General features: G+C 40.8%; 2 protein-coding genes and 1 long non-coding RNA gene across 17 annotated transcripts in view; 1 reads left to right on the top strand and 2 right to left on the bottom strand.

The window, feature by feature from the left end:
- The window catches only part of FANCD2 (FA complementation group D2), a 55,744-nt gene extending 46,395 nt beyond the window's left edge, over positions 1 to 9,349 (bottom strand). For 10 of the 15 annotated variants that reach the window (XM_082344323.1, XM_082344336.1, XM_082344330.1 and 7 more), the window contains exons 1-7: positions 9,183 to 9,320; positions 7,445 to 7,537; positions 5,741 to 5,881; positions 5,076 to 5,143; positions 4,804 to 4,907; positions 4,336 to 4,396; positions 2,587 to 2,639 (exon numbers count right to left, since the gene is read on the bottom strand). In XM_082344323.1, the coding sequence (XP_082200449.1) occupies positions 2,587 to 2,639; positions 4,336 to 4,396; positions 4,804 to 4,907; positions 5,076 to 5,143; positions 5,741 to 5,881; positions 7,445 to 7,508 (491 nt within the window). In that variant the 5' untranslated portion in view covers positions 7,509 to 7,537; positions 9,183 to 9,320. Of the gene's footprint in view, positions 1 to 2,586; positions 2,640 to 4,335; positions 4,397 to 4,803; positions 4,908 to 5,075; positions 5,144 to 5,740; positions 5,882 to 7,444; positions 7,538 to 9,034 lie in introns of all 15 variants that reach the window. The other 5 variants (XM_082344327.1, XM_082344331.1, XM_082344328.1 and 2 more) reach the window with 3 other exon arrangements.
- On the top strand, positions 9,302 to 25,406 carry EMC3 (ER membrane protein complex subunit 3). Its single transcript, XM_082344439.1, has 8 exons — positions 9,302 to 9,624; positions 14,610 to 14,667; positions 15,001 to 15,094; positions 16,882 to 16,986; positions 17,706 to 17,787; positions 19,955 to 20,034; positions 20,812 to 20,894; positions 24,861 to 25,406. Exons 1-8 carry the CDS (start codon positions 9,470 to 9,472, stop codon positions 24,987 to 24,989), a joined length of 786 nt encoding a protein of 261 aa, XP_082200565.1. The 5' UTR covers positions 9,302 to 9,469; the 3' UTR covers positions 24,990 to 25,406.
- The window catches only part of LOC309606849, a 29,128-nt gene continuing 11,459 nt past the window's right edge, over positions 9,529 to 27,197 (bottom strand). Inside the window, exon 3 of the long non-coding RNA XR_014232077.1 lies at positions 9,529 to 9,666. This is a non-coding gene — a long non-coding RNA (uncharacterized lncRNA). The remainder of the gene's footprint in view (positions 9,667 to 27,197) is intronic.

Consider the following 27,197-nt stretch of genomic DNA (forward strand, 5'->3'; position numbering starts at 1 on the left):
GGTGCAGGGGACACGGGTTCGAGCCCTGGTCTGGGAGGATCCCACATGCCGCGGAGCGACTGGGCCCGTGAGCCACAACTACTGAGCCTGAGCGTCTGGAGCCTCTGCTCCGCAACGGGAGAGGCCGCGATAGTGAGAGGCCCGTGCACCGCGATGAAGAGTGGCCCCCACTCGCCGCAACTGGAGAAAGCCCTCACACAGAAACGAAGACCCAACACAGCCAAAAATAAACATAATAAATAAATAATAAATAAAAATTAAAAAAAAAAAAAAAAAGAATCCGCCTGCCAATGCAGGGGACACGGGTTCGAGCCATGGCCCGGGAAGGTCCCACATGCCGCAAAGCAACTAAGCCCATGTGCCACAACTACCGAGCCTGCGCTCTAGAGCCCGCGAGCCACAACTACTGAGCCCACGCGCCTAGAGCCCATGCTCTGCAGCAAGAGAAGACACCGCAATAAGCCCACACACCGCAACAAAGAGTAGCCCCTCCTCGCGGCAACTAGAGAAAGCCTGCGCACAAGGCCCAAAGCAGCCAAAATAAATTTTAAAAATAAATAAAATAAATTTTAAAACTAAATAAATAAAATAAAAGGTAACAAACTAATTACATCAATGTGGTAAGTACCAAAAAATGCAAGTAATTTTTACCACTATGGAAACAGGTCAGATTTAGACTATGTCAAAGTACTAAAAACCATTTAAGGATGAAGAGAAGTTGGCTCAGTATTAGTATTATCATTAATATAACAATATTTATTAATAATCATTAATTATTATTCATTAATCTTCATAATAAATTATTATAATTTCCCAGTATTATTTCCCCTAAAATGACAGTCTCTGCCTTCTTCCCAGCCTCTTATATCTAACTTTTGGACCACCTCCAGCACTTCTTGACAGCATTCTCAGTCTTTGTTTACTATAGACAAATTTAACTGCTAAAAAAGACTTAGCCAGGACACAAAGCACAGTGCAAGCCATTCAGGCAAACCATGAATCTCTAAAGATAATCTTCAAGTTTACTATTGTTACATACAAGACCCAGAAGCAGCACATATTAAAAAGGAGGAAATAAAAATTACCTAAATCCTCTCACCCAGAGAGGTCCACCATTGATATACATGTGTATATTTATCTATGTAAATGTGTATGTATGTACCTTTTTTAAACAAAATACTGAGTGGAACTGTAAATACTGATTTGTAGCCTTTTTTTTCAATTAATGCATGGTATTAAATAATCCTCTTTATAATTTTTAATGTCCACATGATATTCCATTATGTGGATATACCTAATTTACTTAACCAATCTCCTATAGTTGAATATCTCAGTTTACAATTTTTGTTACTTTAAATGGTAATATTATTCATTACTGTTTTCATTCAGAGGTATTGCCTTAGGATAAATTTGGAGGCATGGCTGAACATTTAAGGGTATGCAAAATCTTAGGTTTTGATACACACAACCTACTGCCCTTCAGAGTAATTACATTGCTTTATATGTTTACCAGTGATATATGAGCATGCCTGTTCATCGCACTCAACAAGGGAGATCCTTTGAGAAGGAAAAAAATCTATTTACTGTTTGAAATTGTTGTCTTTGATTATTAATGAACTTGAGCATTAAAAAAAAGTGTTTAATGCTCTTATATTTCTTCTCCGTGAATTGTCTATTCATGACCTTTATCTACTTTTCTGTTAGGCTGTTCTTTTTTTCTCTTAGTTATTTTTTTATTATTACTATTTTTAAGTAAATTTATTTATTCATTTTTATTTCTGGCTGCATTGGGTCTTTGTTGCTGTGCACAGGCTTTCTCTAGTTGTGGCGAGTGGGGGCTACTCTTCATTGTGGTGCGCGGACTTATCATTGCAGTGGCTTCTCTTGTTGCGGAGCACGGGCTCTAGGTGCGCGGGCTTCAGTAGTTGTGGCATGTGGGCTCAGTAGTTGTGGCTGGCGGGCTCTAGAGTGCAGGCTCAGTAGTTGTGGCGCATGGGCTTAGTTGCTCTGCGGCATGTGGGATCTTCTCGGACCAGGGCTCGAACCCGCGTCCCCTGCATTGGCAGGCAGATTCTTAACCACTGTGCCACCAGGGAAGTCCCTTAGTTATTTTTTAAAGTAAAAAAGAATTTTTTTTTGGGCCACACCACGCGGCTTGCAGGATCTTAGTTCCCCCGACCAAGGATCAAACCCAGGCCCCAAGAGAGTGAAAGCCCGGAATCCTGACCACTGGACCGCCAGGAAATTCCCTTAAAGTAAATTTTAAAAAATGGTAGCACACATGAAGTATAAAATTGAAAAGGTAAAAGGTATTCAGAGAATATATAACTCCAGCCAACTGGCTCCACTCCTGGGAGACAACCACTATTACCCGTTTATTGTGTATCCTTCTAGGAATACATGGACATATAAATAGATAAAATTTCAAAGAAAGTCACCCCAGTAAAACTTGAGTAGTCATTTAAGAATCTGGAGTCATAATAAATACGATCTTCAGACATACCAATGATACTTCAGAGCAACCTTTTCAGAGAGAAACATAAGTACACCAGGGTACTTTGAGCATTCCAGAGTAACTCCACTTACTTTTTGAAAAGAAATTCTGGCAACTTTTCAAATAAGATTTTGATAATGGCAGGCTAAAAAAGAAGACATAGGGAGTTAGGAGATTGTCTCGAAGTGTACAGTTAGCTGTAATTCTCTCCAACGAGAGTTCTTGGAGGAAAAACCCTGCTATAATTGAAATTCTCATTATAAGAATGTCCACCTGGCGGGAATGTAAATTGATACAGCCACTATAGAGAACAGTATGGAGGTTCCTTAAAAAACTAAAAATAGAACTACCATATGACCCAGCAATCCCACTACTGGGCATGTACCCTGAGAAAACCATAATTCAAAAAGATACATGTACCACAATGTTCACTGAAGCACTATTTACAATAGCCGGGACATGGAAGCAACCTAAATGTCCACTCACAGATGAATGGATAAAGAAGATGTGGCACATATATACAATGGAATACTAATCAGGCATAAAAAGAAACAAAATTGAGTTATTTGTAGTGAGGTGGATGGACCTAGAGTCTGTCATTCATAGTGAAGTCAGTCAGAAAGAGAAAAACAAATACTGTATGCTAACACATATATATGGAATCTAAAAAAAATATATATGGTTCTAATGTACCTAGTGGCAGGACAGGAATAAAGACACAGATGTAGAGAATGTATGTGAGGACACGGGGAGGGGGAAGGGTAAGCTGGGACGAAGTGAGAGAGTGGCATGTACTTATATATACAACCAAACGTAAAATAGATAGCTAGTGGGAAGCAGCTGCATAGCACAGGGAGATCAGCTAGGTGCTTTGTGACCACCTAGAGGGATGGGACAGGGAAGAGTAGGAGGGAGGCTCAAGAGGGAAGGGGTATGGGGATATATATACACATATAGCTGATTCACTTTGTTATACAGCAGAAACTAACACAACATTGTAAAGCAATTATACTCCAATAAAGAGGTAAAAATAAAAAAGTATGTCCACATGAATGCTGCCTATATTTTGAATATAACCTGTTGGAATACAAAGATTTATCAATAATCTGTCCTCTGAAAAATTACAAAATGGCTATCAAGGCAACATTAAAATAATCGGATAATCAAAAACATTATTAATTATGATGACAATTGTTAACCCATGATATGCAGGCTTTAACAGATTATCAAATAGTTTGCAAGAAAAGATTTCTCTTTGGAGGAACAAGAGAGCTCTTAGATTTAAGCTAACTAAATTATATTCAAGATTTCCAATGAAAAGGAAAAGAGAGTGGGAAGATTAACAGTGCAAGAGAAGAAAAGAGGAAAAATGAAGGACAGGGTGGGAGGGAGACTTTTCATTGTATATACATTTCTATAATTTGAGATGTTTAAAACATCTCACTGATTGTCTAATCAATAAATTAAGAGAGAAAGGAGGAGGAAAAGGGAAAGATCTAGTTAATAAGCAAATACGAAGCTAAATGGGAGATGATGCAGATGTGAATATGGCAGAGATATACAAGGTACTCAGAGCACACAGGATGAAGCTTTTTACAAAACAGGAATCAGAGGCCGCCAGGATAAATGAGGCTTCAAGATGTATTGGGTTAATCAGCTCAGTCCAAAGACAAAGATATTGCCCTACAAGATCCATGTCAGCAACAGGGCTGTGGTAAACTGTTGCAAACCCAAACTCTCCCATTAACCCTGCTCTGCCCTGTGCTCCAGCCACTTACACTTGGGCATACACCACAAATCACATCCATTAAATGTTCACAGAAAAAGTGGCACAGTCTCACCTGTAATAAGTCAATCCCCAGAAGCAATTTAATGAGGCTCTTACAGTAAGATGTGCCCATGCTGTAAAAAAAAAAAAAAGGGAGAGATTGGTTTTCTATTTTGTTTTTCTTGTTTTAATGTTTTTATTATCCTTTCTCCATAAAATTGGTTAACTATGTAATTTTTAAGGAGAAACTATTCTGTTAGATAAGAAATACAGAACATAAGAAGATAGCTTTTAAGTCACAGACAAGTAGAGTTGAAACTGTATCAACACAGGTGAGACACATTCTAGAAAACATTCTGGTTCTTAGTCTTGTTATCATAAACTTAATAATTTAAAGGTTAGGTTAAAACTTTGAGGAAAAGAGAGCCATAAATCAAAAGTAAAATTCCAAAAAATCACATTCTGCCCCAACCCCACCTCCCAATCCAGTTAAGTGTAACAGACTAAATTTCAGCAACAGTCCAGTGCTTCGTCTCCACACCTGGCTTCCTCATCCTGCAGACGTTCACAAGACAAAAGGCAGTTCCTGAAACTGTCTTGGTCCTCAATGTAAGACTCCAGGCCACTAACGAATTCTTCTACTATCTTAGTGACATTAAAAACAAAAAAAAAAAGAGTAAGATTTTTAGTTTAACATTTGCTGTCGATTAGCTAAAATCATTCAAGCCTATTCAACTTTATGCTAGTGTCTTTAAACTCCCAATTCCAGAGTACTGCTGGCAAAAACAAAAATACTAGGGAGAAAATACATACTTTGGGATAAGAAGGATGTTTCCTCAGAGTCTGAAAGAGCTTCTTTTGGAAAACGATTTGATCCACAGCTATGAGGAAAGAAGACTAGTTGGTCCCCAGTGTCTTTAACACTTCCTACCAGAGTTTTACTTTCCTAAGACCTAGGTTCCTGTCTGATAAAACAATAAAGATATTTCCAACCTAATTTCAGAGCCAAATCTTATAAACCCACTGCAAAACAGAATTAGCTTTTACAAAGGATAGCTACTAAGTATTCTTAAAAAAAAAAAAAAAAAAAGCCAAAACCTTAGCTGGATGGAATAATCTATGCCCCCAAAGTAGGGCCTTACGTGGCTTTATAAATTTTCTTCTGAAATTATTCTGACACAGATCTAATTGCTCTCTAGGTATCAATTTATTTTTTCACAAGAAAACATAAAGTAATACTAGTACATAACATTCTTCCTTTAAAAAAAAAAAAAAGGATTGGACATACTTCACTTAACATGCATTAATCAGGACCAAAGAGAATAACAACATTCTCTAAAAATCAATTTCAGTTTCATCCTTATCTGAAGACAGATGGTGTCCCCATTTCTAATCTTCATTGCCTCTCTAGAAAATCCATGATTAAGTTCTGAGCCCTTTCACTATACCCAGACAAAAGATTTTGATTAAAATATTACCTAGTTGATTCTGACTCTCTCCTGTTTTAAGAGTAATTCCTGATGTCTTAAGAAGCTTTACAAAGACACTGTCATTCTCTTCAACTTCATTATGAACATGAGATTTCTTTGTCTTTTTGGAAAGTGGCTGTTTCCTGGCTTCTGAAAGTAGACAAAATTTTCAAGAATGTGACAAATAGTAAAGCAAAGGTTAAAATGTAAACCCTAGAACAATAACCCTAACAGGGAAGGTGATGGGTTCCTGAAGAACTATACTGGAACTGATGCTGCTTTGCAATTTTATCTCTAACAAGGGTCAGCAATAATGGCTTGCAAACAAACAAATAGAACAATCAACAAATCGAATTATTTTCACCTACTGAGTTTTCATTTGAAGAATTCAAAATGAGCCACCTCTAACAAGAATGACCAGAGGAGTGTTTTCCAGCCAAATTCTAAAGCAGTCAGGGTGTCTCATGTGGTCTACAAACCACTGTGTTGGAATCACTGGGAAGCTTACTAAAAGCATATTCTTAGGTCATGTCCCAGAGCTACAGAATCAAAATTTCAGGGATGGAGCATGGGAATCTGAATTATTAATACGCTCTCCAGGTAACAATCCTGACGCACACCAAAGTTTGAGAACCAACGATCAGGATACAGAGGTAGAAAGAATGCAGCAGGTTCTCCTACATCATATCTTTGAGTACAAAGCCCAGACTGATTTCATCCCAAGGCTTTCAACCCATAAGAAATAATAAAAAATAAGCAAACAAAAACAAAAAGGTACCTGAAGTTAAGTATGATTATCTACTCTTCTCCCTTAATGAAGCAACGTTAGAACTGCCTTAATAGAGTGGATGAGTGTGATGAATGAAAGACTATCAACCCCATCTCATTGGAACTCTTAGGGCTTCTGTCAACTGCATTCTCATATGGACAGATTCTGTACTCTTACTTTGCCTCTGGTGTGCTTGCTTTGATATGATGCTTTTCTTTTATACATCACCATCATAGCATTTATCTAGATCATCATTTTTAAGGCAGGAAAGGGGACATAAGATTTTTAAAGGGAAGGGACTTCCGTGGCGGTCCAGTGGTTAAGAATCTGCCTCCCCATGCAGGGGACAAGGGTTCGATCCCTGGTCAGAGAACTAAGATCCCACATACCAAAGGGCAACTAATCCCATGCACCGCAACTACTAAGCCCACATGCCACAACTAGAGAGAAGCCCTCACACAGCAGAGGAGGATCCCACATGCTGCAACGAAGAGCCCGCATACCAAAACTAAGACCCAATGCAGCCAAAAATAAAAAAATAATAATAAATATTTTTTAAAAAGTGGTGGGAAGTGGGGGAGCTTGTTTAAAATACAACCCAATCCAGAGATCCTTTAAAAACAATAAAAATAAAAAATAAAGGGTATAGACTATGTCGTATCTTTGTGCCCCAGCACCTAAAGGATGTACAATAGTTAAGCTCTTATGTATGTAGATTCCTCCTACGTATGTGGAGACTGAAACTCACTGACTATGGGCATGCCCAAAGTCATACATGCAATTAGAGGCAGAAATTTCATTCCAAATCTCCTGATACTAGATTCTGTGTGCCCCATCCATTAAGCCTTGGTGACTCCAGCACTTGAAAGCAGGAACTTTATAACCCTTTTAGTGCCTCACACATTTGCTACAGGAAATAAAGCAACAAATGACTAGACACTTACTAGAGGCATCTTCTGTCAGGCTCCCTCTATCCTCAGATGTTGGGAGTCTTCTTTTGGAAACCATTTTGACCAAAGCCTTCTTCAGTTAAATTACTTTGCAGAGCAAATCAGAGAACAGAAATTACCTGTTAGAAGCTGAATTCTGAGAAGTTAAAGCTATTAGCTCAAAGAAAACTATCCAAAACCAAAGACTTTACAATAATGCTATCTAAATCCAGGTGCTGAGAAAATTTCAACTCCTCTATCTGGTCAAAACTCCCTTGTTTTCAAGACTTGTTTACCTAATTGCCTCTTTAGCCAGACCGTTTCCCTCTTGCTGAAAGATAAAACCCACAGTTCTCTGACATTTAAGATCCTTCATCATCTAGCCCCAGTCTACTGCTCCTTTAACTCATTAACCCAATACTACACGCTAGGGACTGTGCTAGGTGCTGGGGTTACAACAGTGAACCACATACAACCCCTGTCCTCAGGGAGTTTACTATATAGTACCAAGTAGTCCTGATGTAGTTATAAAAGAAAAGTGCAGGGTGCTATGAGGAAATCTAGTCTAGTTGGTGGTGATGAAGAAAAGCAGGGACAATTTCTCAGGGATAATCTCTTTGAGAAAGTGATTTTTAAGCAGAGACCTGAGGGTTGAAATAAGAGTTAGCCAGTAGAAGAGGTATGAGAAGAGTGGTCCAGGCAGGGAAAAACTCAACACTGAAACAGGGAGAATGTAGAGTGAGAAATGAGCCTGAAGAGGTAGGGGAGGGCCTGAACCACAGGGAGTTCAATTTTGTAAACTAGAACCTTCCTGGTTTCAGTGCTTTTGCATAAGGTGTTGTTTTCACCTGAAATGCTCTTATCCGCCTGGAAATTACTCCTCCTCCTTAAAGACTCAGTCAAATGTCATCTTCCTCCTATCCCCAAGGGAGATTACTACTCCAGCTTCCCTGCTCCAGAGTATATGTAGGAGCCCTTACAATGCACTAGACTGTGGGGCTCCTTGAGAGCAGGAACCCAGTGTCCTTTATTTCAGGTATCCCTAGTGCCCAGCACGGTACCTGACATAAAAAAAATTTCCGAGAATATTCGCTAAATGAGAATGGCTGGCAGGCAGGTAAATACTAACGGCTAATAAAAACTATTTTAAGTGCTTTACATTTGATACTTCATTTATTCCTCACAAAACTTTTTGAGGTAGCTACCATTATTCTCACATTCAGTGGCAGAGCTGGGATTCCAATTTAGCAATCCGGCTCCAGGATCTGCCTCTTAACTACCACCTACACTTACTCTTGATTATAACAGTGCCTTCCAATAATATTTACCATTACTATGTACCAAGCGTCATGCTAAGCGTTTTCTTTATCCGTTGCCTCGTTTACTACTTATAACCATTACCAGCCATTCTGTCGATGGAAAAACTAAGGCAAGTCACGGCCTCCTGACTTCAGGGCACACGCCCGTAACGTGCTAACCGGTCCCGCTTCCACAGAAGCCTGAAAGGCGGGGAGACCGGACGGGCTGCCCGGACCAGGTCCTCCGGGGAGGGAGCAGGGGTCAAGTCCCTCCTCACTTCGTCATTTTAACGACGCAAGGAGATACCTGGGAGGATTATCCCATGACAAGACAGTTGAGGAAGCTGAGGTTCGGGGCGCGGAGCCCCAGATGAAAAGGCCGGGCTCTGCCGGGGCCTAGAGACCGGCCGCAGAGACGCGGAGCCTCTAGAGGAAACGACCGCTGCTCCACTCACCCGCCGAGAAGCCTTTGTTGCTCATCCTTTTCGACTTTCCCGCGCGGCGCAACGCCACACGGACGCCGTCGAAGCGCGCCTCGCCGTGACGTCAAACTTCCCCGCCGGAAGCCGGCGGCCGCGCGGCCCGGCGGGGGGCAGGGCGCAAGGGCAGAGGCTGAGGTGGGGTTCCGGGCTCGCCTGGCTGAGGGGCGTGAGAAGGCCCGGAGGCGAACTCGACGAGCAGACCTGCGCCCCGGTGAAGATCGACCCGGCTACAAGTGGCCGGGAGCCGGCTCTCTGTGAAGATGGCAGGGCCGGAGCTGCTGCTCGACTCCAACATCCGCCTCTGGGTGGTCCTGCCTATCGTTATCATCACCTTCTTCGTGGGCATGATTCGCCACTACGTGTCCATCCTGCTGCAGAGCGACAAGAAGCTCACCCAGGAACAAGTCTCCGACAGGTCAGCTCCCTCCCCTCTCCGGCGATCTCACTCTCTCGTGACCTTGGGCAAGAAAGTGCAGGGGTTATGTCAGTTTGCCCGGGTTCACATCGCGCCCCCTCCAGCTGACTGTCCTTGGCTGAGTTACCCCTGTGTTTCACTTTCTTCATCTGCAAAAGGACGATGATACCAGGACATGCCTCATAGAGCAGGCGTGGGGATTAAATTTTAGATGATGTCTGTAAAACATTTCTCTAGATACAGTGTAAGTTTCCATGAGCCTGAATGATCACAAAATGGGACATTTGGTTTCATAAATTAAGTTTCACTGCCTCAAAAGTTACTAAAATTTTTCTAAAATGTGTTAAACCAAAACTGAAAAATACACAAATAAAAAAATATTAGACCATATTTGGGAATAGAATGTATGTAAAAAGTGGTCCTCAAGATTGAAGAATACACTGACTCTTCGGAAAGGAAAAAAAACAAAAACTAGAGTTTTATCTTAAGAAAATGTTTTTCACTTGCAAGTTACCACTGCAAAACAGAAATTTACCTTTATAACCAGTACAAGGACTTATTTTTAGATATTAATGGAAATGAAAATGCAAAATTAAAAATTGCTTGTAGAATTTGCAGACCTTAGAGAAACTGAGTGTTTAGAATGTATAGGATAATTTAAGTTTGCCTTGCTTCAGGGTTTAAATGCCTCAAGGTCACAATTCTCAACCCCACTTCTGCAAAATTGCTCAGCAGTATAGAGACCTAGCCGAATTTCTGTTCAGCCTGTGGAAGTCCTGAATTATCTATAGTGAACAAGGTTTTCTTGATGACCACCCATGTGCCCTGCACTGTGCTGTATGCTCTGGGGTACCAAATATGACAAGGTCAAGATCCTACTCTCAGGGAGTTTCAGTCCAAGTGATAAAACATGCACAAGGAAAATAGGAGATACCATTAACTTAGTGCTTAGGATATGCCGGTACAGTGGTAATCACTTTAAATGACATAATATATAGGAAGAATTCAGCTTAAAGTCCTTCAGTATTTCCTTTTTGCTCTTTAAAAAAAAATGTGGTAAAACACACATAACATAAAATTTTCCATTTCGACTGTTTTTAAGTATACAATTCAATGACATTAAGTACATTCACATTGTTGTGCAACTGTCACCACCATCCACTTCCAGAATATTTTCCTCATCCCTAACAGAAACTCTGGGCCTATTAAATAATAACTCATTTCCTTCTCCCTCAGCCCCTGGGACCCACCGTTCTACTTTCTATCTCTAGGTACTTCATATAAGTGGAATCATACAGTATTTGTCCTTTTGTGTCTGGCTCATTTCATTTAGTATAATGTGTTCATGGTTCATCCATGTTGTTGCAAATGAGGGGTTTCCTTCTTTTTCGTGGCTGAATAATATTCCAGTGTGTGTGTGTCTACATATATATCATGTTGTCTTTATCCTTTCAAGGTTGTTTCTATATCTGGGCTATTGTGATTCATACTGCAATGAACATGGGGATGCAAATATATATATATATTTTTTAATGTGATTCTATTCTATTTTTAATTTTTTGTGGAACCTCCATACTATTTTCCATAAAGGTTGTACCAATTTACATTCCCACCAGCAGGGGTTTCCTTTCCTCCCCGTTTTGCTTTTAAGATAAAGACTAAAATACAGTAGAACCCTTAAAAAGAAAGGAATCATGTCACATGGTACAACATAGATAAACCTTAAGGACATTAAGTAAAAGAAACCAGACCCAAAAAGACAGTATTTGTATGATTCCACTTATGTGAAGTATCTAAAGTAGTCAAATTCACAGAAAATATTGATAGAATGGTGGTTACCAGGAGCTGGGAGAGGGGGAATGGGGGAGTTACTGTGCAATGGGAAGAGTTTCAGTTTTGCAGGATGAAAAAGTTCTGGAGATCTATTTCACAACAATGTGAATATACTTAACACTACTGAACTGTGCGCTTAAATGTGGTTAAGATGGTAAATTTTGTTACATGTTTTTCACCACAATTTTTTAAAAAAGCGTTGGGATTCACATGGCCTTGCATAGTCTGGCTCTTGCCAACCTCTCAAGCCTTGTCTCACCACATTTCTGTAGTCCTCTTTCTTCCAGCCATATGGCCTTTTCTCAGGTCCTCAGAGACATAGTGCTTACTCCTCCCTCACAGCTTTTGCCCAAGCTGTTCCCTCCAGCACGTGGCCAAGGTAATCTCTACTCATCCTTAAGATTTCAATGTAATCATACCGCCTCAGCCAAGCTTTCTCCAAGACCTCGACTTACTAGACTCAGTCACATCCCCCATTCATCTCTCCTTCCTAGGACATACAGATGAATTTCACATTTATTCCTGTGGTTATTTGATTAATGTTTTTCTCCCCCACTAAACTTTAATTTTCTTGAGATACTTGCTTTTTGATCACTGTTGTTCGTGTCACCTAACATGGCACTCAGAAGCTCAAGAAGTATTTCTTCAATGAGAATAAATCTGTTATTATACACAATATGAATGGAGGCGTAGGGAATTTAAATGACTCATCCAAGATCACATAATTAACAAGTGGCAGAGCAAAGACTTCAACCCATCTGTCCAACACCAGAGCTTAAATTCTTACCCATTATTGGAGACCCAGTGCTGCTTAAACTGTCAGTGGTAAAGGACCAATTTTTTTGGTTTTTCAATTTCCAATTTATCTCAGACTGGTGCTTTTGTAAAATTTTTTGATCACATATTTGGATGTTGTGACAATGTCAATTTACTATAAAGGTTTCTAAACCCTCACTCTCAGTGACTATTCTTACGTCGTCACAGACCAGTGTTCGTACATAGGCCACATTGTGAACAGCTTTATTTATTTTTAAAAAAGATGTCTTTATTTATTTTTTTAATTTATTTCTGGCTGCATTCGGTCTTCGTTGCTGCGCATGGACTTTCTCTAGTTGTGGCGAGTGGGGGCTACTCTTCATTGCAGCGTGTGGGCTTCTCATTGCAATGGCTTCTCTTCTTGCGAAGCATGGGCTCTAGGTGCATGGGCTTCAGTAGTTGTGACGCGTGGGCTCAGTAGTTGTGGCTCATGGCCTCTAGAGTGCAGGCTCAGTAGTTGTGGCTCACGGGCTTAGTTGCTCCGCGGCATGTGGGATCTTCCCGGACCAGGGCTTGAACCCGTGTCCCCTTCATTGGCAGGCGGATTCTTAACCACTGCACCACCAGGGAAGTCCGTGAATAGCTTTAGACTAGCTCCCAGGGAACGAAACATATCACCTGTCACCTCTGTAGGCTTGTGTATAGAGCAGTCAGCTGTACAGTATAATGAGGTCAAGAGGAGGAGGACCAGAGAGAATTCCATGAGGCCACTGGGCATCAAAAAGAGTTCCATGGAATATTACTCAGCCATAAAAAGTAATGAAATGTTGCCATTTGCAGCAACATGGATGGACCTAGAGAATATTATGCTTAGTGAAATAAGCCAGACGAAGAGAAACACTATATCACTTACATGTGAAATCTAAAATATAATACAAATGAATCTATATAGAAAACAGAAACAGACTCACAGACATAGAAAACAAACTTACAGTTACCGAAGGGCACCAGGAGGCAGGGAGGAACAAATTACAAGTATGGGATTAACAGATACAAACTACTGTACCTAAAATAGATAAGCAACAAGGATTTACTGTACAACACAGGGAATTATATCTAATATCTTGTAATAACCTATAATGGAAAATAATATGCAAAAAAAAAACCTGAATCACTATGTTGTATACCTGAAACTAATGCAATATTGTAAATCAACTATACTTCAATTAAAAAAAGAGTTCTGGGACTTCCCTGGTGGTGCGGTGGTTGGGAATTCGCCTGCCAATGTGGGGGGCGCGGGTTCGGGCCCTGGTCCGGGAGGATCCCACATTCCGTGGAGCAGCTGAGCCTGGGTGCCACAGCTACCGAGCCTGTGCCGCAACTAGAGAAACCCCGCGCAGCAACAAAGACCCAACTCAGCCAAAAATAAATAAATTAATTAAAAAAAAAAGAAGAGTTCTATGGAGAAGGTGGGATTTGAAAAGGGTGTTGGAGCATGATGAGGTAGAATTGGTGAGGGAGGGGGCACTAGAGCAATCCCAGCACATGGAGAAGCTAGAATATGCATAAGGTGACAGCGGGACCCTAAGCGTACCGGCTGACTGCTTAGAGCAGGTGGTCTACATTGAGGAGTAGACAGTAAACCAAGCACAGTTTTCTTGTGTTCATTCCTGTATACAGTTTTTTTCACTTTTCAAGAAGGATTTCCATTAACTTAAGGAGGTTTTTTATTCCGCTCATTAAAACAACCTTTGAAAATCTAGAAAAAATTAGCATTTTTATCTCTTCTGTTTGATGTTTGTATCTTAGCACTGCCTACTTGTGGTATTACACTTTGTTATCTGTAATGATCAATTATGTTCAAGTATCAGATAATTTCATTTATTAATTCAATAAGTATTTATTGAAAGCTTACTAACATCCTGAGTCCTGAGTACAATTTCTATTTGTTGTCTGTCAGGTAACAACCCTGTCAAGTCTTGTACTCACTTCTCTATCGGGTTTAAAAACTTCCTTCGTTTATCCTCACCCTTCCTCCCTCCTCCTGGTCCCAGGTCTTCTGAGTAGCATCCAACTGCTACTCTTTTCACTCAGAGAAAGTTCCTTCTTAGCTCATTATAAAGTAAGAAAAAGCTGAGCGTAATGTCCCAAATGTGCCTTCCTCAGAAATCTTTGTTCAGGAACAGTCACGTCTGAAAAATGCTCTTTTGGAAAGCTCATTGTTGGGTTAAATATGTTCTACTGGTTTTAAGAACACTGTATTTTGAAAAGTTTCCGCACAGAGCTATTGCCAAATAGGCCCTGTCTTGTGTTTAAATAGGTGTTCTACTTTATTCTCTCATTTTCTTCTAGTGTTTCGCTTTTAAAAATCTCATTGTCTTGGTTGTATTTTTCAGTCAAGTCCTAATTCGAAGCAGAGTCCTCAGGGAAAATGGAAAATACATTCCCAAACAGGTACTCATAAATGAGTAAAAGCTCCGCGATTCACTGTTGAGGGCAGTAGATATCTGAATGTTTTATAAGGGGATTCTTCGGGGAAAGCTGAAGGCGGGCAAGTCAGTAATTAAGCTGTGTCCTGGTGGTGTTTGCTGTCATTGTGACCTTGCCCTTCTTGGGAAATTGTTTTTAAATGTGACTCAGCTAAAGTGTCAGGTCAGCTGCCAAGTAGGCTGCCAGCTCTGAGTGTAACAGCATATTCCAAGGGCCTTCTGACTAAACCTTGGGGGAATAATTTGACAATGTGCTATGTCACAGTTTTAAGCCTTAAAAAGTTCTTTTTTCTACTAGTCTTTCCTGACACGAAAATATTACTTCAACAACCCAGAGGATGGATTTTTCAAAAAAACTAAAAGGAAGGTTGTTCCTCCTTCTCCTATGACTGGTATGTTTATTCCCTTCTCTCATCTTTAAGGAAGACTTTTATCATTATTGGGGGGATGGGCAGGGAGGATGTCGTTTTATTTGAAATTTAAATTTTACAAGACAGTAATCTAAGGGACCTTAGGGATCATCGGATACAGGGATCTACAGAAGTGGGGTTCTCTTTTTCAAATAAATCTTCAGGGAACCCCAATGTATAAAGTGGATTAAAAAAAGAGCTCTCAGCTGAGGGGGTGGGGACTAGAGCCATTGTCCCTGGGTCTCTCCCCTTTGCTGTTCCTCAGGACCCGGGGCTCTGAGGAGCACAGCTGGAGAGCATTCCAGTCCCAGGTCCCATCCAGTGCCTGGATCCTACTGCTGACAGATGACCTCCAGATTCTGCCTGACTGCTTCCCTAGACCATCTATTTCTTTGTCAGACATGATTGCTTGGCCCATCCTACAGTTTTTCCTCTAACAGATTTCTTACTTTCTCTGATCCCAGTCATGTGAAAAATACAGCATCTTTAAAGTAAAACAAAATAACTTATTATTCAGTGTTGCCTATCCACTCATTTCAGTACCTATTTCTTTAGGTGAGATAACCAGTTATTTTAAACCTAGACAGAAGATACTGGAATTGATTTTAATAAGTCTTTTAGAAAACCTACAAGAAAAAAAGACCAATAAGTATATGAAAAGATACTTGACATCACTAAAATCAGTGGAATGCAAATTAAAACAAGATGTCGTTTATAGCCCATTAAACTGGCAAAGATTGAAAAGCTTGACCAAAACTGCTACTGTCAAGGTCATGGGAAGTTAGGCCCTCTCACTGTTGTTGAAAGTCAGTTTTAAATGGTAAATCCCTTGGCCCAGAAATTCTTCTAAGAGTTTCTCTTACAGAAACACTTATATAAACATGCAGATTTATGTACAAGGAAGTTGTTGGTAACACTGTTTATTGGCCAAAAAACCAACCAAACAAACAAAAAAACAATCTATAGGCCTACCCAGAAGTGATGAGTGACCACACAGTGGACTCCCATGCAGACATTAAAAATAATGAGAGATATTATACCAATGTGGAAACACCATTCCCAATATGTTAACTTTTTAAAATTAAAGAGCAGAATAGGGACTTCCTTGGTGGCACAGTGGTTAAGAATCCACCTGCCAATGCAGGGGACACGGGTTCGAGCCCTGGTCCGGGAAGATCCCACATGCCATGGAGCAACTAAGCCCATGCGCCACAACTACTGAGCCTGCACTCTAGAGCCTGCGAGCCACAACTACTGAGCCCATGTGCCACAACTACTGAAGCCCGCGCACCTAGAGCCCATGCTCCGCAACTAGAGAAGCCACCGCAATGAGAAGCCCATGCACCACAACAAAGAGTAGCCCCCGCTTACCGCAACTAGAGAAAGCCCGCACGCAGCAACGAAGACCCAACACAGTCAAAAAACAAAACAAACAAACAAAAAAAGTAGCAGAATAGTAAGCATAGTATCCCTTTATACGTATATATATATATAGAGAGAGAGAAACTATTGTGTGTATATTCATGTATAAGTGCATATGTATGTTTTTATAGATATATAAAGATGGAAGGAGATAAAACAAACAGTTAAAAATGTTCAGAGAGTAGGCTCAGAGGAACTGTCTGCATCCTGTGTTTCTATGTCGTTTGAATTTTTTACAATGAGCTTGTATTACTTTAATTATCAAATAAATTAAAAACTTACAGAAAACAGGAGTAAGTCCCTGCCAACAGTGGTAACAGGTATTGGTTTCTTGTGTTTTGTCTTAGATCCCACTATGCTCACAGACATGATGAAAGGCAATGTCACAAATGTCCTCCCTATGATTCTTATTGGTGGATGGATCAACATGACGTTTTCAGGCTTTGTCACAAGTAAGTTATAGACCCAGAAGACTTCAGGTTTACTTCATCTGTGATCCTTTCCCATGACCCTGTTCAGAAATCCAAGGGCTGCTGAGACACTACTATCACGGGTCCTATGTTCTCTAGTGGAAACTGATAAGTCTTTGAACAAAAAAATTTAATATGCTCTGATTTTATGGCTCTTATCCCAAAATGATCATAAATTCATGATGTGGTTGCTTTTTTACTAATAGGGACTCAAACAAGTGGATTGCTAGTTTATATCCGAAACTAGTTTGGTATTCTAGTGAGTAGGAGAAAGGGAGCCTATTTCTGTCTTGACTTCATTTTCTAGGTGTTGGGGTGAGTTGTTGGTCAATTTGTTTGTAAGCTGCTTTGATTTAAATGAACTAGGTTTCTCAGTAATGTAGTTCGTTGTGTGTATGTATTCCACTTTGGGCTTAACAGATCAGTGCAAGTTTCTTTTCCAGATTTTGGGACACAGCTCAGTTTGAGCCCCTGCTTCTTAAGCACTTGAGAAGCTGGTGTTTTTCAAGGAACTAGAGCAGAGTGACATTTGACTGTTAATTCTTCAGAAGGTGACACACATCTCCTTGTAGAAATCATTTTCTAAACACTGTATGGTACAGATTTCCCACCTCCTCAGGGAAATAATATGTGCATCACACTTAAACTGTTCTACAAAGGAAGCTGGGAGTGATTCTGAATTTTTTCTTTCTTCTCTGCAGCCAAGGTCCCGTTTCCACTGACCCTCCGTTTTAAGCCTATGCTACAGCAAGGAATTGAACTACTCACATTAGATGCCTCCTGGTAAGGACTTTCTTCTATTTAATAAAAACACCAACCAAAATCTAAAACAGGGATCTCTTAAAGAACAGGATTTCCAGTTTGCCTGCTTCACTGGAATAGGTTTTTGGAGTTTTTCTCATTGAAACTCCACTCAGAATGCCACAGGTGGATTATGGCAACTTTTACATGAGTCTTGCAAAAGGAGAGAATGTATCAGCCTCTTTAATTAATTAATTAATTAATTTTATTTTTGGCTGTGTTGAGTCTTCGTTGCTGCATGCGGGCTTTCTCTAATTGTGGCGAGTGGGGGCTACTCTTCGTTGCAGTGCGAGACCTTCTCATTGCGATGGCTTCTCTTGTTGCGGAGCATGGGCTCTAGGGGCGCGGGCTTCCGTAGTTGTGGCACACGGGCTCAGTAGCTGTGGCTCGCGGGCTCTAGAGCGCAGGCTCAGTAGTTGTGGCGCATGGGCTCAGTTGCTCCATGGCATGTGGGATCTTCCTGGACCAGGGCTCAAACCCGTGTCCCCTGCATTGGCAGGAGGATTCTTAACCACTGCGCCACCAGGGAAGCCCTGTATCAGCCTCTTTTTCCCTAGCATCTTGGGGCTGAGGAGTGCAAGAGCAGATGTGTCCACTCCAAGAAATTTAAAAGATAAAGCCAGGAACTCTGGCCAAGGCAGACTTTTTAGCAATACATACCCTGGAGCTTATGGAAGTGGATGTTGGTATTCTTTTTTCCAAAATACATTACTGCTAATAACAACATTAATCCTTTTCATTGGTACCAGTCACCGTTCTAAGGATTTTCCATATATTATTTTATAATATATGGAAACCCTATGAAGTAATTGGAGACATTGAGATTTGACCACAAACCTGTCCAAATCCAACACTCGTGTCTTACCATTCTGTTTTTTATAGCAGAGTAATAAAACCCAAAATCTGAAGAGCTCTTAGAACACTGCTACAGCCTCTGGAATGCAGTAGTGCTTCTTCATGTGGTCTCTCCAGATTATTTTGTCTATGGCTTCCCAAAGACTAGCATCTAAAGGAAGCCAAACAGTAGGAGAAGGAGGAGAATGGGCAACGGGGGGTAACCAGTGCTGATCTTGATTCACTCCCCAGTTGGAGCAGAGCAGTCTCTGGTTGTTTGGGAGGGACAGGATAGACCCGGTGCTGGGAGAGTCTTGGCTATGTGCCCTTCCCCCAGAGGAGAAAAGCTATACTTAATATGAGTAGCATGACTCTATTAAACCTTGACCTTCCAGTCTCATGTGGGCTAAACAAAAACTTCATGGGCTGGAGAAAAGCTTTTTTATCTTTTCTCAGCATCTGACATACTCGCATGGACAAAGGAGCCTAGAACCGGCTATAAACTAGCTTACCAACCTGCAACATTATGTACAGATAGGTGTGACCCAAGTATTGGAATGAAGTGTGGGTTCTTTCCATCTCTGTATCATTTCTTATACTCTTTAGTTTTTATTATATGCGAGCATATTAACTTTATTGGGGTAAGGTGGGAAACCTAAGCTAAGGAGGGCTTTGATGATAATAGTTCAAAACTTGGAATGGCTTTCCCAGTTGCTACAGTCTTCAGTATGAAGCCCACCAACACTTGTGATTCCTTCTAGAGAATGGAATTCAGGACAGGAGGCCTCTTTCTATTTATATTTTATGTACTTTAGTATTGTTGGCATTTATTATATATAACAAGTGTGTGTTGTTTTTATGATTACAAATAATAAATGGTTTGAAAACCTATTATGTATGAAGGAAAAATTAAACAAAGCTTGCATTCCCTGATAAAATGAAGCACACCAGTTGTGAGTTCAGTTCCTGCTACTGAATGCCAAAGAATTTATCACATAGCCGGAAGGAGCAGTTTGCCTCCGTATATTACCTTATTTTATCCTCATGGCAACTCTGGGAAGTGAGTGGAGGAATTGAGATTTGACCCCCAAGTCTGTCCAAATCCAGTGCTCAGCTGTTCGCCTGCAGAGAGCTATAACTATTTGCAACATGGCCTTCACAACTTGTGTTTCTTCTTTGGTTGTGCTTTGGATGACTACAGCCTGCCCCAGGTGATTCCTTTACATACTCTGAACAACTTTGGATGGTAGAAAAGTGTGTGAACTAGGTTAATTCTGAAATAACTTACCTACATTGTTTCACTTTTGCTTCCTAGGGTGAGTTCTGCATCCTGGTATTTCCTCAATGTCTTTGGGCTTCGGAGCATTTACTCTCTGATTTTGGGCCAAGATAATGGTAAGAAGCAAATACTTCAATAGATGAGTCATTCACGCCAGGGCCAGAATGATCATGTAGTCTATGCTGTTTGTGAACACAGTCAAATACAGTGCTTCATTCCTTAAACGTATTCATAAGTTTCTGAGGTATTCTGAGTCTTAAAAACCCCAGGGTCAGATTGAAGATCTGAATTCTCCTTGGTAATCATGGGGATGGTATTTAGTTGCCCAGAGTCTGATGCCCTCCTGTGAGGGATCCAGCTCCAGCAATACAAGCCTGTAAACCTGAAGCTGAAAGAAGGCTGGGTTTGATCAGTTTACTCATTGACTAGAGTTCCTGCTGGTATCAATCCTGGCTCTCTCTGCCAAGCTGGGACCTTGGGCAAGTTACTTAAGCACTCCAGTCCTCTGTTTGCCTATCTGTAAAATAGGGACCTTAATGATTGACTTCTGGGTTTGTTGTTAGGAGTAGATGAGGTAGACACATAAAGTACTTAGTGAAGTACCTGGCATGTAGGAGTTGCTCAGTAACTGATGGCTGTTGTTAGTGTTATTTAAATTTGAAATAAAGTTTAGCACTTCCTTTAGTTATCTTCCTTCTCCTGCTATTATCATGTCCATTTTTCAGAAGAGGTAAAGTGCTTTCACATAGTGCGTGACAGGGCCAGTGAACTGTCATATGGTTCTCTAACCCACTACCAAGCATCTGTAAGTGCTGTGTAAGGACCATCCTTCTCTGAGGGTCCTAGGTGCTCTCTGCGCCCTGGCACTCACGCGGATGTGTCTTACTCTGCAGCTGCTGACCAATCACGGATGATGCAGGAACAGATGACTGGAGCAGCCATGGCCATGCCTGCCGACACCAACAAAGCTTTTAAGGTACACTCACTTCTCCTCCGAGCTTCACTGAAGCTCGGAAAGGTGTTACCAGAGTTACTTTTAAAGATGAATTTCCTGAAGTGAGTGTAGTATGTATGGTTCCATCCTTTAAATTTAGCAAAAATGTATTTCCGTTTACACGTCTCTTATTCCAGAGACAGAATCATCTGTTAAGTAAATTAGAGATTCTTGGTACTTTTACTGTTTTTTTTTTTTTTTTTTTTTTTTTAATTTATTTATTTATTTTTGGCTGTGTTGGGTCTTCGTTTCTGTGTGAGGGCTTTCTCTAGTTGCGGCAAGCTGGGGCCACTCTTCATCGCGCTGCGCGGGACTCTCACTATCGCAGCCTCTCTTGTTGCGGAGCACAGGCTCCAGACGCGCAGGCTCAGTAGTTGTGGCTCACGGGCTTAGTTGCTCCGCGGCATGTGGGATCTTCCCGGACCAGGGCTCGAACCCGTGTTCCCTGCATTGGCAGGCAGATTCTCAACCACTGCGCCACCAGGGAAGCCCCTTTTACTGGTTTTTAAATGCTCACCCAGTTTAATCCACACTGTAAATGAAGTTATAAAAACAGCCCAGGACTTCCCTGGTGGCGCAGTGGTTAAGAATCCGCCTGCCAATGCAGGGGACATGGGTTCGAGCCCTGGTCCGGGAAGATCCCACATGCCGCGGAGCAACTAAGCCCGTGCGCCACAACTACTGAGCCTGTGCTCTAGAGCCCATGCTCTGCAACAAGAGAAGCCACTGCAATGAGAAGCCCGCGCACTGCAACGAAGAGTAGCCCCCGCTCGCCGCAACTAGAGAAAGCCCGTGAGCATCAACGAAGACCCAACGCAGCCAAAAATAAATAAATAAATAAATAAATAAATTTAAAAAAAAACAAAACAGCCCAATCAGAGGTACCAAGTAAACATTTGGAATATTTTGAACTTTTTTGGACCGTGATATAAATTTCATTCAATAAAATCTAAATTGGGAATTCCCTGGCGGTCCAGTGATTAGGACTCCGCGCTCTGACTGCTGAGGGCCTGGGCTCAATCCCTGGCCAAGGAACTAATGTCCCACAGGCCACGCAGCACAGCCAAAAAAAAAAAAAATCTAAATTACTTAACGGCCTTTCATGAAATGATTCTGGAATGTGTAAAATCCAATATAATTTTTGTACAGCAAACTCTCACTAATTTTTCATGATAAAAACTAGAAATAGAGGGGAATTTGCTCATCTTGATGCAAGATATCTATGAAAAACCCACAACTAACATCCATACTCATACTGAAAGCTTTTCCCCTAGGGTTAGGAACAAGACAAGGATGTCCACTCTCACCACTTCTACTCAACATTGTACTAGATGTTCTAGCCTGGACAGTTAGGCAAGAAAAAGAAATAAAAGGCATCTAGATTAGAAAGGAAGAAGTAAAACTATCTTTGTTTGCAAATAACATGGTCTCATATATAGAATATCGTAAGGAATCCACAAAAAAACTATTACACGTAATAAGTTCAGCAAGGTTTTAGGATACAAGATCAATATTCAGAAAGCAGTCGTTGTTCTACACACTGGTAATAAAGAATCTGAAAAATTGAAATTAAGAAAACAATTCCAAACCATAATGGAAAAGAATGTAAAAAAATAATGTCTATATGCGTATAACTGATTCACTTTTCTGTATAGCAGAGATTGGTACAACATTGTAAATCAACTATACTTCAATTAAAAAAAAATTTAAAAACCCAATTCCACTTACAATAGTATCAAAAAGAATAAAATAAGAAGAAATTTAAAACACACAAGACTTGTACACTGATAATTGTAAAATACTGCTGAAAGAAACTAAAGAAGACCTAAATAAATGGAAATATATCCATGTACATATTATCTTGACTTAATATTATCAAGATGGCAATAGCCCTAGATCTGTTGATCTACAGATTCAACATAATCCCTATCAAAATTCCACCAACCTGTCTTGCAGAAATTGGCAAGCTAATCCAGAAGTTCATATGGAGATGAAAGGGCCCCAGAACAGGCAAAACAATGTTGAATAATAACAAAGTTGGAAGACTCACACTTCCTGATCTGAAAACCTACTTCTGAGCTACAGTAATGAAGACTGTGTGGGAGTGGCATATGGACAGACATCCAGATCAACAGAATAGAATTGAGAGTTCAGAAATAAATCCATACATTTAGATCAAATGATTTTTGACAAAGGTGCCAAGACAATTCAGTAGGGGAGAAAAGATTCTTATTGCTTACTGGGTACAGAGTTTCTGTTTCAGGGGATGAAAAATTTGGAAATAGATAGTGGTGATGGTTGCACAGCATTGTGAACCTAATAAATGCCACTAAATTGTATACTTAACAGTGGCTAAAAGTGGCAAATTTTGTATTGTATATATATTTTACCACAATAAAAAAAATTTTTTTGAATAAAAGTTTTTAAATGGGTCAAAGACTTAAATATAAGAGCTAAAATTATAAAGCTCTTAAAAGAAAACATAGGTGTAAATGTTTGTGACCTTGGATTAGGCAATGATTTCTTAGATATGACATCAAAAGTATTAGCAGCAAAAGGAAAAATAGATAAGTGGAACTTTGTCAAAATGAAGACTGTGCTTCTAAAGACACTATTAAGAAAGTGAAAAGACAACCCAGAGAATCAGAGAAAATGTCTGCAAATCATATATCTGATAAGGGTCCAGTATTCAGAATAAAGAACTCTTAGAACTCAACAATAAAAAGATGATCCAGTAAAAATGGGCAAAAGACATGAATAAACATTTCTCCAAAGAAGATACACAAATACCCAATAAGCTAAGCTCATGAAAAGATGCCCAACATCATTAGTCATCAGGGAAATGCAAATCAAAACCACAATGAGATACAAAGATGGATAATGAGTGTTGACAAAGATACAAAGAAATTGGAACCCTCATACCTGCTGGTGATTGTGCAGCCACTTCGGAACACAGTTTTTAGCCTTTCCTCAAAGAGTTAATCACAGTTACCATATATGACCCAGCAGTTCTACTCTTAGCGAAGTACCCAAGAGAATTGAAAACACATGTTCACACAAAAACTTAGTACAAGAATGTTCAGGGACTTCCCGGGTGGTGCAGTGGTTAAGAATCCGCCTGCCAATGCAGGGGACAAGGGTTTGATCCCTGGTCCGGGAAGATCCCACATGCTGCGGAGCAACTAAGCCCATGAGCCACAACTACTGAGCCTGTGCTCTAGAGCCCTCAAGCCACAACTACTGAAGTCCGCGTGCCTAGAGCCCGTGCTCCGCAGCAAGAGAAGCCACCGCAATGAGAAGCCCGCGCACCGCAAGGAAGAGTAGCCCCCTCTCGCTGCAACTACAGAAAGCCCGCGCAGCAACGAAGCCCCAACAAAGCCAAAAAAAAAAAAAAAAAAAAAGATACAGAAAGTAAAGTAGTAGTTGCCAGTGGTTGGGGGAGGGGATAGTGGGGAGTGTTTGCTGTTTGACATGGAGTTGTTTTTGCAGTGACAAAAGTGTTCTGGAATTAGGTAGTGATGGTTGCACATCTTTGTGAATATACTAAAAACCACTAAATTGCACATATTAAAGGGGTGAATTTTACGGCCTAAATTATATATTTAAAAACCCACACCCATGAGCTAACATTTGTATTGCACATTAAGTTTCATACAACATTTTTTAAAAACCTACTAAAAGCGAAAGTAGTCAGCATTAATAGAATACTTGAGAAATGTTATTAGTTGCCAGCTCCAATGACTTTGAACAAATTCTTTCTTTCTTAGCCTAGTCTCCTAGTCTGTAACTTGGGGGCAGGGGGGTGGGTAAGGGGAGAGCAGCACCTACCTCATAGGATTGAGTGAGCTTCACATATACATAGCTGAACCCAGCTCCTGGCCCAAGCAAGTCAGCGCTGCTCTTATAACAGCCCTTCTCTCCCTGCCCCCACATTCTCTTCCTCTGCAGACAGAGTGGGAAGCTTTGGAGCTGACGGATCACCAGTGGGCACTAGATGATGTCGAAGAGGAGCTCATGGCCAAAGACCTCCACTTCGAAGGCATGTTCAAAAAGGAATTACAGACCTCTATTTTTTGAAGACCAAGCAGGGGTCAGCTGTGTCAGGAACTCGGAGTAGTGCTTAACCTTGTAACTTTTGTTTGAGCTGGAGCCTCTCGGAATAAAAAGGGGGATGCGTGAGCTGGCGGGTGTGCAGCAAGGATTGTTCTTGTCTGAGCCGGGTTCCCCTTTATGTTTGAAACCAAAAGAAACATGAGGAGTGTGTGCTGGGTGACTTGCCCAGAAACAACGAGTTTTGAAATGTTTACAGTTTTCCTTCTGGTGACTCTAGTAATAAAAGTAAGAGAGGGGGAGAAACTCAAGCTAGTGATAATATATAAAACTTAGCAAAAATTCAGGAATTTCAGAAAAAGTGTTGTCAATTAAACCTAATGATTATGTACAGTCACTCTGACTTCTAAACCATAGTAAACGCCTGTTTTCTTGGGATCCAAACACCCCGTGTTTTACCTTTAATTTTTTGTTATTATTTTTATAACTTTCCTTATGCAAATAATACATTTTCATTACCGAAAATTTAGGACCAATGGATGAAACTCTGTGTTGTTCATTTTGCGCCTGCAGAATGACATGAAGAGCCAATATGTTAAAACCTTATTCAAACAAACTCTTTTCAGAGTGAATACCCAGGGCCAGGACAGACTTAGCAAACCTTCTCTATGTCTTAATACTGTCCAGTGAAAATTGGTGACCCTGAGACACTGCCAGATTCTCAAGTGCCTTTGGGATCCTCAAAGACTTCAACAGTTAAGTAATGCAAGGTCTTCATCTGGAGTTCAGAATATATCAAATCCGTTGACAAATCAGTGGTGCTGTACTGTATATGGCTACTCTGTTGAACGACAGACCCCATGTCCAAGTTATTCTGGATGAGAGAGAGCTTACATATGGTTGTAAGAAGGGAGAGAGGAAGAAAAATAAAAAATAAAAAAAAAAGAAGGGAGAGAGGGTGATTGCTGGCAGACACATAGGTAAGGGTTGCCCAGGAATAATTCTGCCTGGATTAACTGTCCCAGGGAAGTGGCAGAGGGCCATTTCTGTACCACGAGGTGAATGTAATTTACATGCTGAACGCTATAATCAAAAACAAACAACTCAACTCTACAAATTAAACCATCCTGTTTCCTTTTCTTTGCCTGTAAAAATGTTGCCTCTGTGGGTCACTAACAGCCTTCTGCCAGCAGTTATCAGTGTCTATCATGGACCAGTGCTGGAGAGTCTAAGATGGAAAAAGATGTAACTCTTGCCCTCAGGAACTCATAAGAGAGACACATAAGAAATTGGTGGTTCTTAATCGTTCACTGGGTCACAGGACCTCTTTGAGAATCTGATGGAAGTTCTGACCCTCCCCTCCTGAGTAACACACATGGGCACAGACACACAGACCTCTCGGGTAACCCCAGGAGCACTAATAGACTTTCCAAAGCCTATTCATAGTGACCCACTGACCCAAGGTAAGAAATGCTAATATTTAAAAGAGCTGCTAAAATAAAATATTAAAGGAGCAAGGGTTCCCAGGAGAGCTAACCTTTGACCTGGGCCTTGAAAGAGTTCTGCAGTGTAGAAGGGCATCCCAAGCAGAGGGAACAGAACCAGCAAAGGCCTTCAGATTAAAATGTCTACAATTCACTGCTCCCTGACAAAGTGGGGAGTTGTATGATATATACCAAAAGGTCCAGGTAGGGCAGGAATGGAAACAGTAACTGGTGATTGAGAGTGATGTCACCCTCTTTCCTACAAGGCATCCTCAGAGCATTTCAGTCTGCCTCTTGATCCACACACAGTTTGTCCTTTTCCCTGTAGCAAAGTTAGGTGGGTAAAATGTGTGAGACTTTTCTGACCCATCACAGTGGTAAATGCACATTTCCTTGGCACCAGCAAGTCAAAGGGAAAAGCCAAGTTTGTTTTAGCAGGCTCTTCGCAGAACCAGCTCACAAGTTCAGGGAACAGTCCTTATCATGTGTGCTTCTTGGAGTTTAATTTGGGTCAGACTGCTAGATGAGCGTTCTAACTTTTCCACCAACCTGGACTTAGCACCTGAAACCATTTAGGACAACCTGAAATGTCCACTTACTGATAGTGGTATGGAAGGCACCTTGCGTGGAAGGCTAAACATTGACAGTCAGTTGCACAACACAACTCAGAAAAATAATGATGACTTAGATTTGAGGACAGTAGGTAAACCTGCACTTAGAGGCAAAAGTCAGTATGGTTCCTCTGGTCTAT

This window comes from Balaenoptera borealis (assembly GCF_965194805.1).
Source record: "Balaenoptera borealis genome assembly, chromosome: 12".
Taxonomy (NCBI): Eukaryota; Metazoa; Chordata; class Mammalia; order Artiodactyla; family Balaenopteridae; genus Balaenoptera; species Balaenoptera borealis.